Source organism: Cervus elaphus, chromosome 20, assembly GCF_910594005.1.
Source record: "Cervus elaphus chromosome 20, mCerEla1.1, whole genome shotgun sequence".
In the NCBI taxonomy this organism is placed as follows: Eukaryota; Metazoa; Chordata; class Mammalia; order Artiodactyla; family Cervidae; genus Cervus; species Cervus elaphus.
In genome coordinates this window covers 55839492-55854294 of record NC_057834.1, presented here as the reverse complement: position 1 = coordinate 55854294, position 14803 = coordinate 55839492, and the positions used below count along the sequence as shown (strand labels likewise).

At 46.1% G+C, this 14803-nt stretch overlaps 1 protein-coding gene across 1 annotated transcript; it reads right to left on the bottom strand.

Annotated features, from left to right (window-relative positions):
- Nucleotides 1–4225: 4225 nt before the first annotated feature.
- Nucleotides 4226–14328, bottom strand: LOC122677217 (oviduct-specific glycoprotein-like). The gene is given in 12 exon segments (XM_043877141.1): nt 4226–4805; nt 5641–5749; nt 5751–5777; nt 7023–7139; nt 8790–8975; nt 9075–9183; nt 10425–10549; nt 11134–11299; nt 12169–12225; nt 13167–13371; nt 13752–13781; nt 14304–14328. Coding segments are annotated over 12 exon segments (1623 nt in total). The 3' UTR covers nt 4226–4338.
- Nucleotides 14329–14803: the final 475 nt, after the last annotated feature.

The following is a 14803-nucleotide window of genomic DNA, read 5'->3' as shown; positions in this document are numbered from 1 at the left end:
CAAGCATGCAGGAGGTTGAGCTGAGAAAGCTCTCTTTCTCATTTTCCTTTTCTTTCTTTCTTCCTCCCTTCCTCCTTCTCTCCCTTCCATCCTTCTTTCTTTTCTCTCTTTCTTTCTTTCTTTGTAACAAATTTGACTGTGCCATAGGAGATGGAGACTACAGCTGTCTCAGATTTTCAAGCATGTAAGTTTGATGATGGTGGAAACTCCTCTGTCAAAAGGAAGAAGAGTCATGATGCTTGCAGCAACACAGCCAGACCTGCAACAAGGCAAGAGAGAAACCCATGACCCAACTCAGGACTTCCCATGGAAGCTACAGACCTGTTGCACTGATGCGTACCTAATGATGAACAGTCAGCCCCTGGTGAGTCCTGCACATCCTCCTCTCCACATATTCCCCAGCCACCCTGGGGATGAATGGGACTGGAGCTGGGTCCACCCCCTACTTTTGAGTGGTGAGTAGAAGGAGCCTGGGCTCTGAGCAGTCACTGTTGTGCCTGAAGCCTGGCTCTTCTCCTTCCAGCTGCAGAATGCTGGATACCTTGTCATAGAACTCCTAACCTTGCTTTGCTTACTGACACAATGGGGAGATTAAAACCAACTTCAAAACGTATTGTGAAAATTAGATGAAATAACTAAAGTGACATTACATAACATACAGTCAAAATCAAATAAATACTTGTTGATTAAACCATTGGACTCTCTACCTGCTACAGTCACTAAGTCTCCAATGGACTGGATTCTCACCATTTGATAATGACTTTAAACCAAGATGCAGCTTACATGCTCTTGTCTTAACTCAGCTGCATGTTCAATGAAGGCAATAGCTGAACAGCTCTGCAGTCTCACTGAGGTCTGGGATGCCCCAGAGCATCTTGTATCAGCTACTCCCATGGGTGGTGTTCAGCATCCTCAGGTGCTCATGGACCACAGCCTTCTAAGGCTCTCGAGGAGTAGGGTGGTGCCAGGTCACAGATCTGAGCACTGAAGGCAGCATTAGTTCTTCATTACAAAGGGTGGCACTGGGCAAGTTATGGATGGTGAGAAAGATGATAGATCAAGGTGTAGAATTGTTGTAAAAGCCATTCTATTCAAGTGGGATATTGCAGAGAGAGCCACTGAGATTTGGATTGGAAACTACAGAAGCAGCATTTTAGGTTAGATGCCTTCAGCATTTAGGTTAAATGTCTGACTTGCTAGGGCACACCTGCTAAGCTCTTGAAATTCAGTACTTTGTGACTTAGCACTTCCTATAAATGTACAGATGGCATCACTCTTTTCATTCTGGACCCTGAGCATGTGCAAGAGAAAGAAAAAGCCAGCAGCCTGACAAAGCAGGGGCCTGATGGGATGACACATGCCCAGACAAGAGAGAAATGATGCAGAAAAATCCAAACAGAGCCTTTGTATTGAAGCTAAGGGCTGGGTCTGTTTTCTGATGCTTGATGGAAAGGATTTTCTGGGTTTAGAGGCAAAGAGGGGAGTGGGACTGTGTAACTTACTGGCCCAAAGTAGTATCCTCCCCATCTCTGGTGCAGGCCCCACACAAAGGCCTGGGGCCCTGTCTCTCTGTGTAAGATCTGAGCTGAGGGGAGGCTTGTTATCTCTGTGACAGGAGAACAGCTGCACAAGGCATTGTACCAGAATCCAGCTGTGGGGCCTGCATCCAGCTCCACATTTGTCCCATTCCCCAGGGCCCTGGGCAGCCCACTGTGTTGTTAGACCCCTCACCTGCTGTGGCCAAGTTCAGAGAACTCATTGCACATCAAATCTTGTCAAGGTAAAAATCCCTTTGCCGTGTCTTTGACCATGAGAGGGACAGGGAGGGAGATCTTGGTCAAAACGTTCCACCAGGACTGTAGGGAATTTTTTTGTGGCTTCCACAAATTTTGGATAGTAAAGAGTAGAGTCAGAAAGGAACTAAGAAAGAGAGAAGTGTGAGCTCCCTGCTTTGGGTTGGCTCTATCTACTGATGAACATATTGGCTATTGTAAATAATGCTTCAGTGAACATAGGGGTGCACACATCTTTTTGAATTAGCGCTCTTGTTTTCTTTGGAAAGATACCCAGAAGTGGGAATCCTAGATACTATGGTAGTACTATTTTTACTTTTGAAGAACCCCCATATTGTTTTCCATAGTGGCTGTATCAACTTATGTTGATTGTCCACTAATGTATATTTTGAGATAGATGATGAAGTTGGAAGTCCCAATAAATTTACAGGAGAAAGATAAGTTCCAGGAAGCTTATAAGTTAGATTTTAAAAATAGATAAATAGAAACTTCTAGACACATTATCCATGAATAAAGAACATGCAGAAAAGGCAACAGAAAAAAAAACTTACAAAGATTCTCAGAAATACTTATTGTCCATATAGGAGCTAGTGGGGAAAGCTTCACCTCTATTTCTTTCCTATACTCTAACAATGTCCAATTAAATATAGAATCCCTAACCTTTAAGTAGATGAGAGTAGGGTCTAAACAACAACTAAGAGAAAAAATCTGAAAATTCAGTGCCCAGAATGAAATGTGAACCCACTTCTATTCCATCATACCTTAATGCAAACATAGAATGCTTTGATCCAATTGCTCTATCAAAGCACCCTGATCCAGGGGGCATGACGGCCATCCACAGGCACATCCAGTCATAGACATTTTAGCCAATGCTTTGAAGTCAATAGGTTTCTACTAAACACACACACCTAATTTCAGCTTTTCTTAAATACTAGAAGATTGAGTTTGTGAAACAGATTAGCAGTAATAACTCCCAATTTATTTATGCTTCCCCATATTCATTTGCATAATTTGCAATTATTCTAATTTCATGCTTGGTCATTAGACTTGCTTTGACCAATGGAACAATAGTAAATACAATTCAAACAGAGATTTAAAAATGAATTGCCCACTGGAGATTTCTCTCTTGCTTTCTAGTAGCAAAGAGACTGCAACCTTGTAAAGTAGCCAGTTGAAGAATGGGAGGTCTCATGGAGAGAGACCTCGGGCAGCTCAGCTGAGGCCATGATAAACCAGCCCACCCCAACCCAACCCACTAGCTAACAGCAGATACCTCAGTCACTGCAGCCATGATCAGTCAAGACCAGTCCAGACCATAAGAACTACCTAATTAAACACAGCTTAAATGACTAACCTTTAGAATTATCAGCTAAATAAATGGTTGTTTTGTAAACTGGTTTTGAGGTTAATTTGTTTTGTAGCTTAACTGATTTGTGATTTATGCTGTGGCAACGTGGTCCCAAGGCCATGTGCCCACCCATGTGTGGATACAGCCTTCACCTGCTTTGTCATTTATGATAAATGCCTCCTCCCATAGGTATTTTAATGAACCCTTATTTTAAAGCCTTGGAGGTTGCACTTCCAAAAGAAAAGGTAACATTAATGGTAGATTGGACACTCGCTATCATCATTGCTTCCCAGAAAGGGAGAGCTAGAATTTGGTCCTATGTCCATACTGACTTATAAGGGTGACTCATGCCCAGGAAAATAAACTGTAGGTAGACTGCAGTGTGTAGTATAGACCTGGGAGAAGTGTGCAGATAACCAAAATATGTTGATTTTGTCTTTCCCTCCACCACTCCTTATGGGGAGAACAGGTCGGGGTGGAGGTGTTTTATCAGAGACAACTAAGACTTTCCAAAGTAGGGAATAAAACTGGAAGAGACAACTCCTTCCCCCTTCTCTCAGGCCCCTTCAGCAGTAGGGAAAACTTCCCTAGAGGAGATTCTGGCTCTGACCACTAGTGAAGTCAGCAGTGTTCATTGCAGAGAGAGAAGCACATAATCAACACTGGAAAATATCAGCATAACACAGACACAAATTCCCTCTTTCCAAAAATAGCAAGGGGAAGTGATTTTGAAAGGGAGAAGATAACAACTGACTACCACTGGTCATTTCAAGAAAAGAGCTTCAGAGAACTCAGACGGCTTCTTATGCTTTTAGTTTATTCAAGAGAGAAGAGATTAACTCACTATGACCTGGGGCCTGTTTGTCCCAAGAATGAAATGTGAATGGCTGGGCGCAGGCAGCTTCTATCAGGGGACCTAGATGAAGAGATAAGGGTTTCCCCCAGATTTTGCCCACAACAGACTTTGGGATCCTTTATTCACAGCAGAGTTTTCCAAGTTTCTTTAGAGAGAGGACTCATTAGAAGGGTTATCAAGTCGTCCAAAGAATGAGTCCATCAGTGGGAACAAAGGGGTTGTCAAAAGCAAGAGGAGTTATCCAAGGGGGTGAGATGACAGAGCCAGAGAGCAGCATCCACTTTTCAGCTTCTGTCTGAAGACCAAAGTAACCCACCAGGGCTCAGGGTCTACCTCAGAGGTCAAAGTGTCCTCTCCAGAGTCTCAGCCTGCCCATCAGGGGTGACTGTCATCTTTCCAGAGGGGGTGGTCACCTTCTCAGGGACTCCAGCCTTCCTTCCTGGGGGCGTGACCTTCTGTCCAATCTGAAGCTGCATGGGACCCACAGCTACCCCTCCAGGGCTCACCACCAGATGGCCCACAGGGAGCACAGGCTTCTCTCCAAGGCTCTCAGTCTTCCCTTCTGGAGCAGCAGTGCGCCTTCCAAAGGTCAGAGGGGTCCTTGTAGGGGTCGCAATCTCACCTCTGGGGCTTGTGGCCATTGTTGCAGGCTTTTTTTTGGTCTCAGTGGCCACAGCCTCTCCTCCTGCGGGCAAAATGCCAAAACCAGTAGTCAAATCCCTGGTCATAGTTGGCATTTCAGGGCCAATTCTTGAAGAATTCACAGTAGTTGAGGACCAAAATTTTGGTGAAGGAGTTGAGCTGAATTCTAGAAGAAATCAACAGAAAAGGGTGAGACTCCTACATCTTCCTTCCCATCCTGTCACTGGTAGAATTAGAGCTGCTCCAGGGCTGAAGCACCAGCTCCCAAACCAGAAGTAGAGGATTTCTGAATGCACCCACTTGTCGACAAAGATAAAGTCTCCACACACAGAAGCCCAGCTTCCCCACCTAAACATATCAACAAGATCACAGGCACCCATGGACACTCAGTGGGTTTGCTACATTTCCAGTTAAGTGACCCCAAGCAGAAGTCTATCAGTTCTCTATGCTCAGCCCACCACTTTGGCCATCACACTTTGCACAAGACATTGACCCTGAGGCCTATTTCCTAACTTGTGGAATCCTCAGTAAGAATTCTTTTGTGTCCCCCACTTGGAAGGCATGAGGAACAAGGCTGAGTGCAAGGAGTTTTCCCTAGAAAGCATGTTATAAAGAATTAAGTTGGCATTTCATTTCCACCCCTTACTAGCTGTATTATCCTTCTGGGTCCTGGTCTCCTCACAAAATGAGGGTTATAGACCATCTCCAAGGATGTTGCAGATTTAGCATGCCAGGTTCCATCTCCTAACTGTCAGTGTATATAATAATGTCATGAGTATAAGGATTATTCCCATTTTGTAGATGGGAAAACAAAGCTTAGAGAGATCAAATGGAGCATGCATCCAAACCAAGATTAGAAAGCAGACTGGCCTGGCATCAAAGCTTATTCTCTTCCTTCATTGTCATTCTGCCACAACAAAGCCTTTAGATCTTACAGAAGGGACCCACCCAGTGGCTACTTGTGCAATTGCCAACCCAGCTTCCAGGTCATAGCTACTCACCGTCCTTCACCAGAAGATAATTCAACGTGTAGACAAGGGGGAAAGGGCCAGTGCCACAGAAAGCACCCGTGACATCATCCAGGTCCAATGTCCACACCATGGCCCCCCCCAAAATGCTCTCTTTTTATGAAAAATGCCTGAAAAAACAGTAGTCAGTCAACCTGCTGTACTAGCCATCCTCCAGACTGAGTACAATGGCAAAATCAGATGGACTCTTAGAAGGCAATATGGTAGAATGCTTAGCTATGTAGCCTGTATTTGACTCTAGCCTCTATTGCTTGTTAACTATGGGATCTTGAAAAAAAAAAAAAAGCTACATAAGCCTTGTGTGTTTTAATTGCCTTCTATGTAAAAAGAAAAATGGATAACATTTCCAACATTTTTAGGATCCAAAGAATTCCTATATGCATATATTACAACATAGGTGGAAGTGGAAAATACAATGCTAAGTGAAATATGCCAGTTACAAAAGAACAAATACTATGATTCCACCCATTGAGGTGCTTAGAGTAGTCAAATTCACCTGGAAGGTAGAGAGGTGATTACCAGGAGCTGAGTGAGGAAGGAGTGGGGAGTCACTTCAGTTTGGAAAGAGGAGAAAGTTCTGGAGGTAGATATGATGGTTGCACAGCAATGTGAATGTACTTAATGCTACTGAATGGTGACAAAAAAAATGAATAAAATATTGAATTTTATGTTATGTATATTTTACCATAATTTTTAAAAGATTTTTAAAATTCATACATGCAAGATATTTGGAGCAATATTTTGCACATAGTACATGTTCATAAACATTAAACATTGTCTGGATCTCCAGCCTGCTAATCACCCTTATCATCATATTAACTTGGAGATGTTGCTTTATTTTTAAAAAATCATTTCAAAATATCTTATGCCATAGTGATGCCATAAAAAAGGAATAGAGCAGATAATATCATACATTTTACACATAAAAGAAAATGAAGCATTTTATCCATGATTACTAAAACCTCAGATATAACTAAATGGAAGTTGTTTAGCGTTAAATCCAGATTTTGTTATTACTTTGCCAGAGTTCTCTTGTAAGGCTGATGGAAAAGACAGTCTGTCATATGCAAATAACTACATGACTTGACCAAATCAATTGCTTCTTTCTGGGGTTTAATTTCCCCAAATGTAAAATAAGGAGGAACCAATTATTGCTAAGTTGAAAACTGTGAACATGCTGACATTTTTTTTCTACTTTTAGGCTAACAACTTAACCTGTCAGTTTTATAGGCACATACATGCACGCGCACAAGAGTGCACCCACAGACACACATACACACACACACTGTACACACAAGGGCCTCATAGAAGCCAGAGGGAAACTATGTTGGATCAATAAAGGACCAAGTTCTCACCTTGTAACTAAAGCTGATGGCATCATCATAACCAACCCACTCTTTCCCCTTGAAGGCATATGGTACATACTGATCATCAATCCAGCGTTTATTCATTCCCTCAATGAAGGAACAAATCTGCAGGAGCATCAGAACAGTGGTCAGTTGTGTGGCATACCATGAAGAGAAGCACCAACAGACAAACTGCTCACACCCAGAGGTAAAGACTTCCTCTCTATTTTGGATAAATTCTTACTATTGCTTATTCTTTTCTCTAATACCCATGATGGATAAACAGGTAGAGAACAAAGGAGTGAGTGGCAGCCTTTAAGAAATCAAACTAGGGTTTGGTAAATAATGTCAATACCAAACTACTACATAACAAACCTGGGTCTAGACCAAACCTGTACCTTTCTCAAAGACTTTTCATAAACAAGTATCTTCTTTGCTCATTAAACCAATATAAACTGATCCATCTAGGTATTTATCAAGCTAGCTTTTGAATCTATAATAAATGTAAAGACCTGGAAGGCAAGGAGAACTAGGGTATTACATCAAAAAACCACTGACTGTAGATTGGGTACCCAACACTGTGCTGGAGATGGTGTACTGCAAAGATATAGAAATGTTCCATTTAGGCTGCAGAAGCTAATACGGAAGTTATTATTTTTTTGTTCATTAAAGGTGTTATCAAAATCTCTTTAACATTACACTCCCTTGACTATGTCATCACTCATAATCATGCTTCAGTGGATTAGCAGGGAAACATATCCAGGAGCCAGCACAGTGCAGAGATTGGAGAGACACCAGCATCTCCATTACCACCTCAGGCAAAGATGCAACTCTCCCTCTGGTGCCTGCTGTTCTTTGCCTAGGAGGTCCTTCCCACCCATCAGGATTCTACTGCGCTTCATAGTTCTGCTCAAAATCCACCAACACCACACCCTACAGTCATGCACTTGGAGCCTCTTGCTGTCTTTTCTTGTGTTCCACATTCCCTTGGATCCATGTCTCTTCCTCCTACTCAACAGCAAGCTTTGTTGAGATGAGGATTTGGGCATGGAATCAAGGTAGAGGACAAAGAATCTGTGATGGGGGATGTCTTAGAACTGTCTCAAAATAATTGACTAGTGAGAAGGAAGGAGTTAGGAGCAGAGAAAAAGCAATACTGGCCATGAGCAGTTAATGACTGAAGTTGGGTGAAGGGCATTTGGGCATCAGGGAGTGAGAGGATGTTATACTGTTCTTTTATTTTTGCGTGTGTCTGATTATATACATATGGTAAATATTAATTATGTTTATTTAAGACATACAGTAAGTGCGGATTGACTTAACTGTCATTGAAGAATCTTCTAAGGGGTGAAATATCTGCCTTGGGTCCATGGCTCTTTCAGGGATTGAGAGAATGCTATACTATTCTCTTACTTTTGAAAATATTTGAACTTTTGAAAATATATGTATATATCTTGCAAATATTAATTAGGTTTGTTTAGGCCACATAGTAATTCAGGATTGACTTAAATATTATTTAAAAATCTTCTAAAGAGTGAAATATCTGTCCCCCTCCATTCAGACTCCACCCAGTCCCTCACCTCTTACAAAGGGCTCAAATAACTTCCCCAAAAGAAAAGAGAGTATCCCAGAGAGTGGATGTCCCTTACCGCAGCAAACCATCTCCTTGTCCTATCTCTAGCCCTCAGTCTTGCCTTGGTCCCTTGTCCCTGCTTTGGCCTTGGGCTCAGGTTGGGGAGCCCTAACTCACAGACAGAGGTTTCCCATTCCCATCACCTCATAATAAGCCAAGAAGCCAGCTTGCTTGGTGTACTTCCCTGGAGATGCTGGTCCCACAGCTTCTGCCCTCAGCTCATTCTGAGAGGCTCTGAGGAGGTGAAAAGTACGTCCATAGGTGGGGAGCCCCATGAGGAGCTTCTCAGGGGGAGCCCCAAGCTGTCGCCAGTAATTCATGGCATGTGCCTGCAGGGAGGAAGAACACAACCCCTCCTTGTTACCAAGAGCCACTGGCCTGGCTCAGGGGTGCATGTCTGGGCTGCCTGACAGCTTTCCTTTTCTTACTGAAGATTTGGGGTCTCCAGGCAGAGAGAACAGAGGGCTATTGTGTCCTGTGACCTTTTCCCAGCTTCCATGTAAGTCGTAAGACAAGACGCTGATGAAATCCAAGAGTCTGTAAGGGGTAGGAAGAGGAAGTATGAAGATCATGCCAGCTAGACTTTCATAGCACCAACTAGCTAAACATCAGCTACCCAACACCTCTGCCATCTCTGCCCATCGGGACTGCCTGAACTGTGCCCCACCAGTGAAAGGCTGCCCTGGAACACACAGCTGGTGAGGAACAGCGGTGTGTCAGGACCTATGCTCTCCGGAGAGTATCCAAGGGAGTGGATGGGATCAGACCAGGACACAAAGGCATTCGGGCTGATACAAGTGTAGCAGAAGTCTGCATAAATGACACGTGTAATCAGACAGCATAAAAGTGCATCCATCTTTCAACTGTTCAAGGAGCCAGTGAAACCCCTCTCTTCCAGAAAGCTTTCCAGATGATGAAGTGTAATTGAGCCTTACCAAGTCACAGTGTAGAGGTTAGCATGGATTATGTAATTTAATTTTAATCTGGTTAATGTCCTAATTACCATAATAGTCTCCATTTTAAAATGAAAAAACTGAAACTCATGCAGTTACCTAATTTGTCTAAGGTGACCCAGCTGGGTGAAGGTGGAGTCCTCTATCCTGCCTGGCTATGAGACCAACACTAGCCAACTCAGCCCACTGGGTCTCTCACCTCTCCTGACACATTGAACCCACTCTCCCGAAGTGTCATCACACACAGCAATAGCATCATCTCTTGTATGTTGCATCTGCCTCACGTTTAACATCAGGAAACACTTGATTCTTGAACTTTGATAGAATTAGTCCAGAACTGGCATGTTCAGAGAGATATGAGCTCCCTCCATGTGGTTTTGTGACTTTGGCATGAAGACCTCTGCTCTGAAAATGGGCCCTGACTGGGCATTCCTATTTTTGTTTCAGAGGCAGTAGTTGGTAATTTACAAATGTCTCTGATACCAGCCCTCTGGCACCCAGTGCACATCCACAGGGGACTCCAGCAGAACAGACGTCAGGCCCCTGGGTTCGCTCCTTGAGGCCCAGCTATGGATATCTACCCAAAGGGATGCTGTGGTGTGGCCTGGTGCCCCATCACTCCCCTGTGATCTCCTCAGTCTGGGCTATAAGGAATAATCCTTGTCCCCACCTACATTCATGCTTAGCCTACCTCCCACAGGTGTTCTCACAGCAGGGCAGGAAGTCAAAGCTCCAGGACAGTGCTGGGCACCTCTGGGTTCTGCGCCCAAGATGCCTTCTTCCCGCCAATGCATCCCCCCCAACACCAAAGGAGCACCCACTCACCTGCCCAGAAGGCGTGCATCATACGCTTTCCGGATGACATGGGGGTCCCCAGAGACGGCAGCAGACAGCAGCAGCCTTGGGCGCATGGTGAGCCGGGCCTCATTCTTGAAGGCCTGCAGGAGCTCCTGGGAAGAGAGAGGCAGATGAGAGAAATGGACAAAGCAGAGTCGAGTCGGGGAAAGCAGGAGTCATCCGGGAAACAATCTTCCGTAATAACAGAGCCCCTGGAGCCAGGAGAGTCAGACACAGGCCCTGCCCACAGGTTCCTGAGAAAGGGAATGTGAACCAGTGTGCGAAGGCATTGAGCAGAGGGCTGGATGCAGGCCCAGGAGCAGAGTTCAGACAGCCTGCCTGAGAGAGGCCAGGAGATGCACAGAGAAAGTGTCACTCAGGCTGGAGGACTGGGGCCAGGCCAGTGGTGACAGAGGGAAAGGCCTCCACAGGGCTCCTGCTCAGCAGCCCTCTGTCAACACCTGCAGGTAACAGCAGTGAAGGAACCTTCTGTGACCCCTCTCCTGCCCTGCCCCTGGCCTTAGGCTCCCCCTGTGCCTGAAGCCCAGACATGGTCAAAACAGAATCACTTTTGGAGTCAAGAGCTGCCACACTGGCCTTTTCATCATGAAGGACAGGGAAGCCTGCAACTCCATTGGGTGGCAAAAGAGCCACACACAACTTAGCCACTGAACACCAACAACAAAGCTGGCCTTACTTCAAGTAAGGAGAGAAAAGTCCAGCGGTCACGCGCGGGGCTGCCTCTGAGTCCAGGGTACAAGAAGAAGAGGTCCAGACCATCAAAGCCATGTGTCCTCAGGAGGGGCATCACTGAATTGACAAACTTTTCCCGGTTGGAAAATGTGGACAGCATCGTGGTGAACCTGCAGGTGAACTGGGGTTGAAGCCAGGAGTGCTTTCTGCATAACTGTGCTCCCCACCAACCACTCCCCTGCAAGGATCTTTGGTTCATATGTGACTGAGGAGAGGAAGTCAGAGCTTTGAAACTCTCCAACCTTCTTAAGTCCCTTCCCAGCCCTGGACTTCAGGCTCCAGGAAGGATTTGCAAACCACTGCCAGATGTAAGCAATACTCAGCCTGGTGTGGAGACAGTGGCTCAGAACATCTCTGCCTTTGAAATGGTCACTCCTGGCCCGGAACTGACTCTTTGTCCGAACAGATAAGGGGAGGGAACATGAGTAAAGGGCCAGCATTTCCAGAAAGATCTCTGAGCTAATGGGCCCCATAACATGGCACAAAAGGGCCAGGCTCTGACCAGGGGTTTTAGAGTCTTTGCTATTCTGTTTAGTAGCTGTTTGACTGTTCTCCATTTTTTCTAGTATTTTCTCTTCCATAGTGGAGACACTATTGGAAAACCTTTAGCCACTGGAAAAACTTTAGCCACTTTACACTTCTTCTTCTTGTGCTTTTCTTAAAGTAAAGCTGAACTTTAAGTAATTTGGGGCTAGTCCTACATGCAATGATTAACCAGATTCAGACTTTGGCAGGCTTGGATCCATTACCTGATCATCATCCCTAGCTGATTATCTCTCAGGAACACCTGGGTGAAATACAGTAAGTTACCAAAGCTCTCATTCGTGCTTTTTTCTTACAAATTTGGAATGCAAACAGCCACTTTGTAATCCTTTCCCCTAGCAATCATGAGATAATGAGTGTAAAGCTGGCCTGCTCCTCTGACCCATCCATCACCTCAACCCCACCCCAGAGAGAAGACCTGACCGCACAGACTCACCTCGAGGTGCCGAAGTTCCACCCCCCGATGGACAGCAGTGTTTTCAGCTTCCTGTTCCTGTGATGAGGGACAGAGTCGGTGAGCTGGGTTCTCATTCAGTTATTTGGGGAATAGTGGGAAGTAGTGGGAATGGGAGGAGGGGGAGGGGAAGGGGGGAGCAGGTGGAGTAACCTAAGGGAGAAAGGAGCGGAGCCCAAGACGGGGAAGAAGGATTAGAGAGACAACAACCAGTCCACATATAGATCATCACACCCAGGATCCCAGGCTGTCTAAGCCCCCCAAACTCCCCACTCCCATGACATTCCCAGAAAAAGAAAAAGACAAGGCAGCCTAAATTTTCTCTTCGCTCACTTTTTTGATCAACAAATATTTATTGAGCAATTAATACATGCCTCTGACTGCTTTAGGTGCTTGAAACAGCAATGAATAGATGGAAAAGCTCCCTGCTCTCCTCTCCAGAGACTGTGCTCTAGTGACATGGATTTTCTACAACCAAGCGTGCAGTGACAGACCATTCCCTGGAGAGGATAGCCCAGGAGGCCTGGGGAGAGAACACTGAACACCAGCTCTCTGCTGGGCACTGACCCAGCCACTGGTGTACAAAGATCATAGACACCAGCCCTTCCCTTGGGGCTCATTTGCAGGTGAGAAATGGTAATGAAACACTAGCATTTATGAAGCTTGTGTGACATGTAACTCTCTCCGAAGCACTTGAAACTAGAATCCTGAGCACTGGGCTTGAAGGGGGAGTTGGGGGTGCAAGGCAGAGAAGAGAGAGGAGCATGTTCTAGGCAGGGGCACAGCAGCCACAAGGGCAGGGAGGCAAGGATGAGCTCAGAGTGCTGATCCATGGGGAGCTCCCAGAGCAGGGACACTCAGAGAGCCCTTGACAGGAGGAGGGACACAAGGATCAGAGGAAAGGTGACGACTAACAGAAGAAAAGGCTTTACTCCTCTTTGCCTGTAAAATACAACCCCCAACAGACACAGTGAACACACCTCTCCTTGAGCTTGTTGAACTCTGGGTAGAGGATTTTCTCATCCAGGGGATCCTTAGGAACAATCTGACTGTTGTTCATCGAGGCAAAGGCAAATACCAGGTGGGTGCAGAGAAAGGGGTCCAGATCCCGGGGCAGGATCGAGGCAGGGCCGGGCCGACTGAATGCCCAGTTGGTGAAATAACACACCAGCTTGTGGGCAGCACCTGGCAGGGGACAGCAGGCGTTATTGGTAGAAATAATGATGGAGCTCAGCATCCACAGCAGCGTGGACACTTCTCTAGAGGCTGGTCCATTGTAACCCCCACCAAATACATCCCCCCCAAAGCTACACTGAGGGGAGGTCCCTCCCCCACTGTCAGGGTCCCCCGGGGAAAGAACGCCTCATGAAAGCCTGGTCAGAATGGATCCGAGAGCCTGGATCCCGGCACAGAGAAGACCCAGCAGTGACTGAGAATTTGCTGCTGAGCCGCACTGGGTCAATGATCCCCGACGCAGAGCCAGGGCGGGCACAGGGGACACTGGACTTGGAGCAGTTCTCAGTGGACACTCTCCCCGGCTCTGGAGAGGACCACAGTTTCCTCACCATTGTGGTGTTTCAGCACGAGGAGCAGCCCTGCAGGAGACAAAGGAAGAAACACACGCAGATTCACACGCACATCCCAGCTCACCCTCCAGGTCCCACACATGCAGACACGCACACCCTTCCCTCCTTCCTCTTCTCTACACTGAGCAGGTGAAGCCAGATCTATCTAAGCTCCTTTCCACTCCAATATATTCTACACGTAGACACACAGGCTTTGGGACAACCATGACACTGAGAAGTCCCAGCAAAGGTTCCAGGCCAGTGGTTCTCAACCTTGGAAGATAATTTAAACACAGTGATATCCTGGCTCCTCCCACAGACATTCTGATCAATGGGTCTGAAGTGGAGGCCAGGCATAAAAATACTTAATGTGCAGCTGGTGAGAACCACTGCTCTGATCACTTCTCCTTTCACTCTGTTCTGCCCACCTCCACCTAATTCAGGCCCCTGAGGCCCAGGATGCTCCTTGGGTACCACAGAGACAACAAGCTGATGAAGCCCAGCACCTTCTGAACTAAGAGACATTTGGGGACTGGGATCCACCACACTCACCAACCCACAGTAGCAGCTTCCCCATCTCTGTGTTCTGACAGCTGCAGGCCTAGGGCTGGAGCCCCTTTATATGAGATTCCCCAGGTACAATCGTGGGACAGCACTGGGACAACCCAGGCACACACACACAAAATCAGGGACAGTGATTAATGCATGGCCGCCCCAGAGTCACAGTGACCCCAGCATCTCCTGTCCTCCCACCCAGCAGAGCCATAGCTCTGAGATCCAACAAAGCAACAACTCCCTCTGACACTGGCACAGAGGAGGTGTTCATGACCGGCCCTAGTGAGGGCAGGGCAGTGCTCAGCCCCTCTTCCTGGAATTCAGCCCCACACGAATGAGTACAAGAATGAAACACTGAAGGGCAGCAGTGATTCTCTTGTTATATTAGTAGTTAGGAAAATTGTGTAATGTAAAGCTAAAAATTCCCAACTATGGACTCAGGAAGGGCAAAGTTTGAATCCCAGTGTCAAAAATTAGAAGTTTTAGCATCTGGGGCC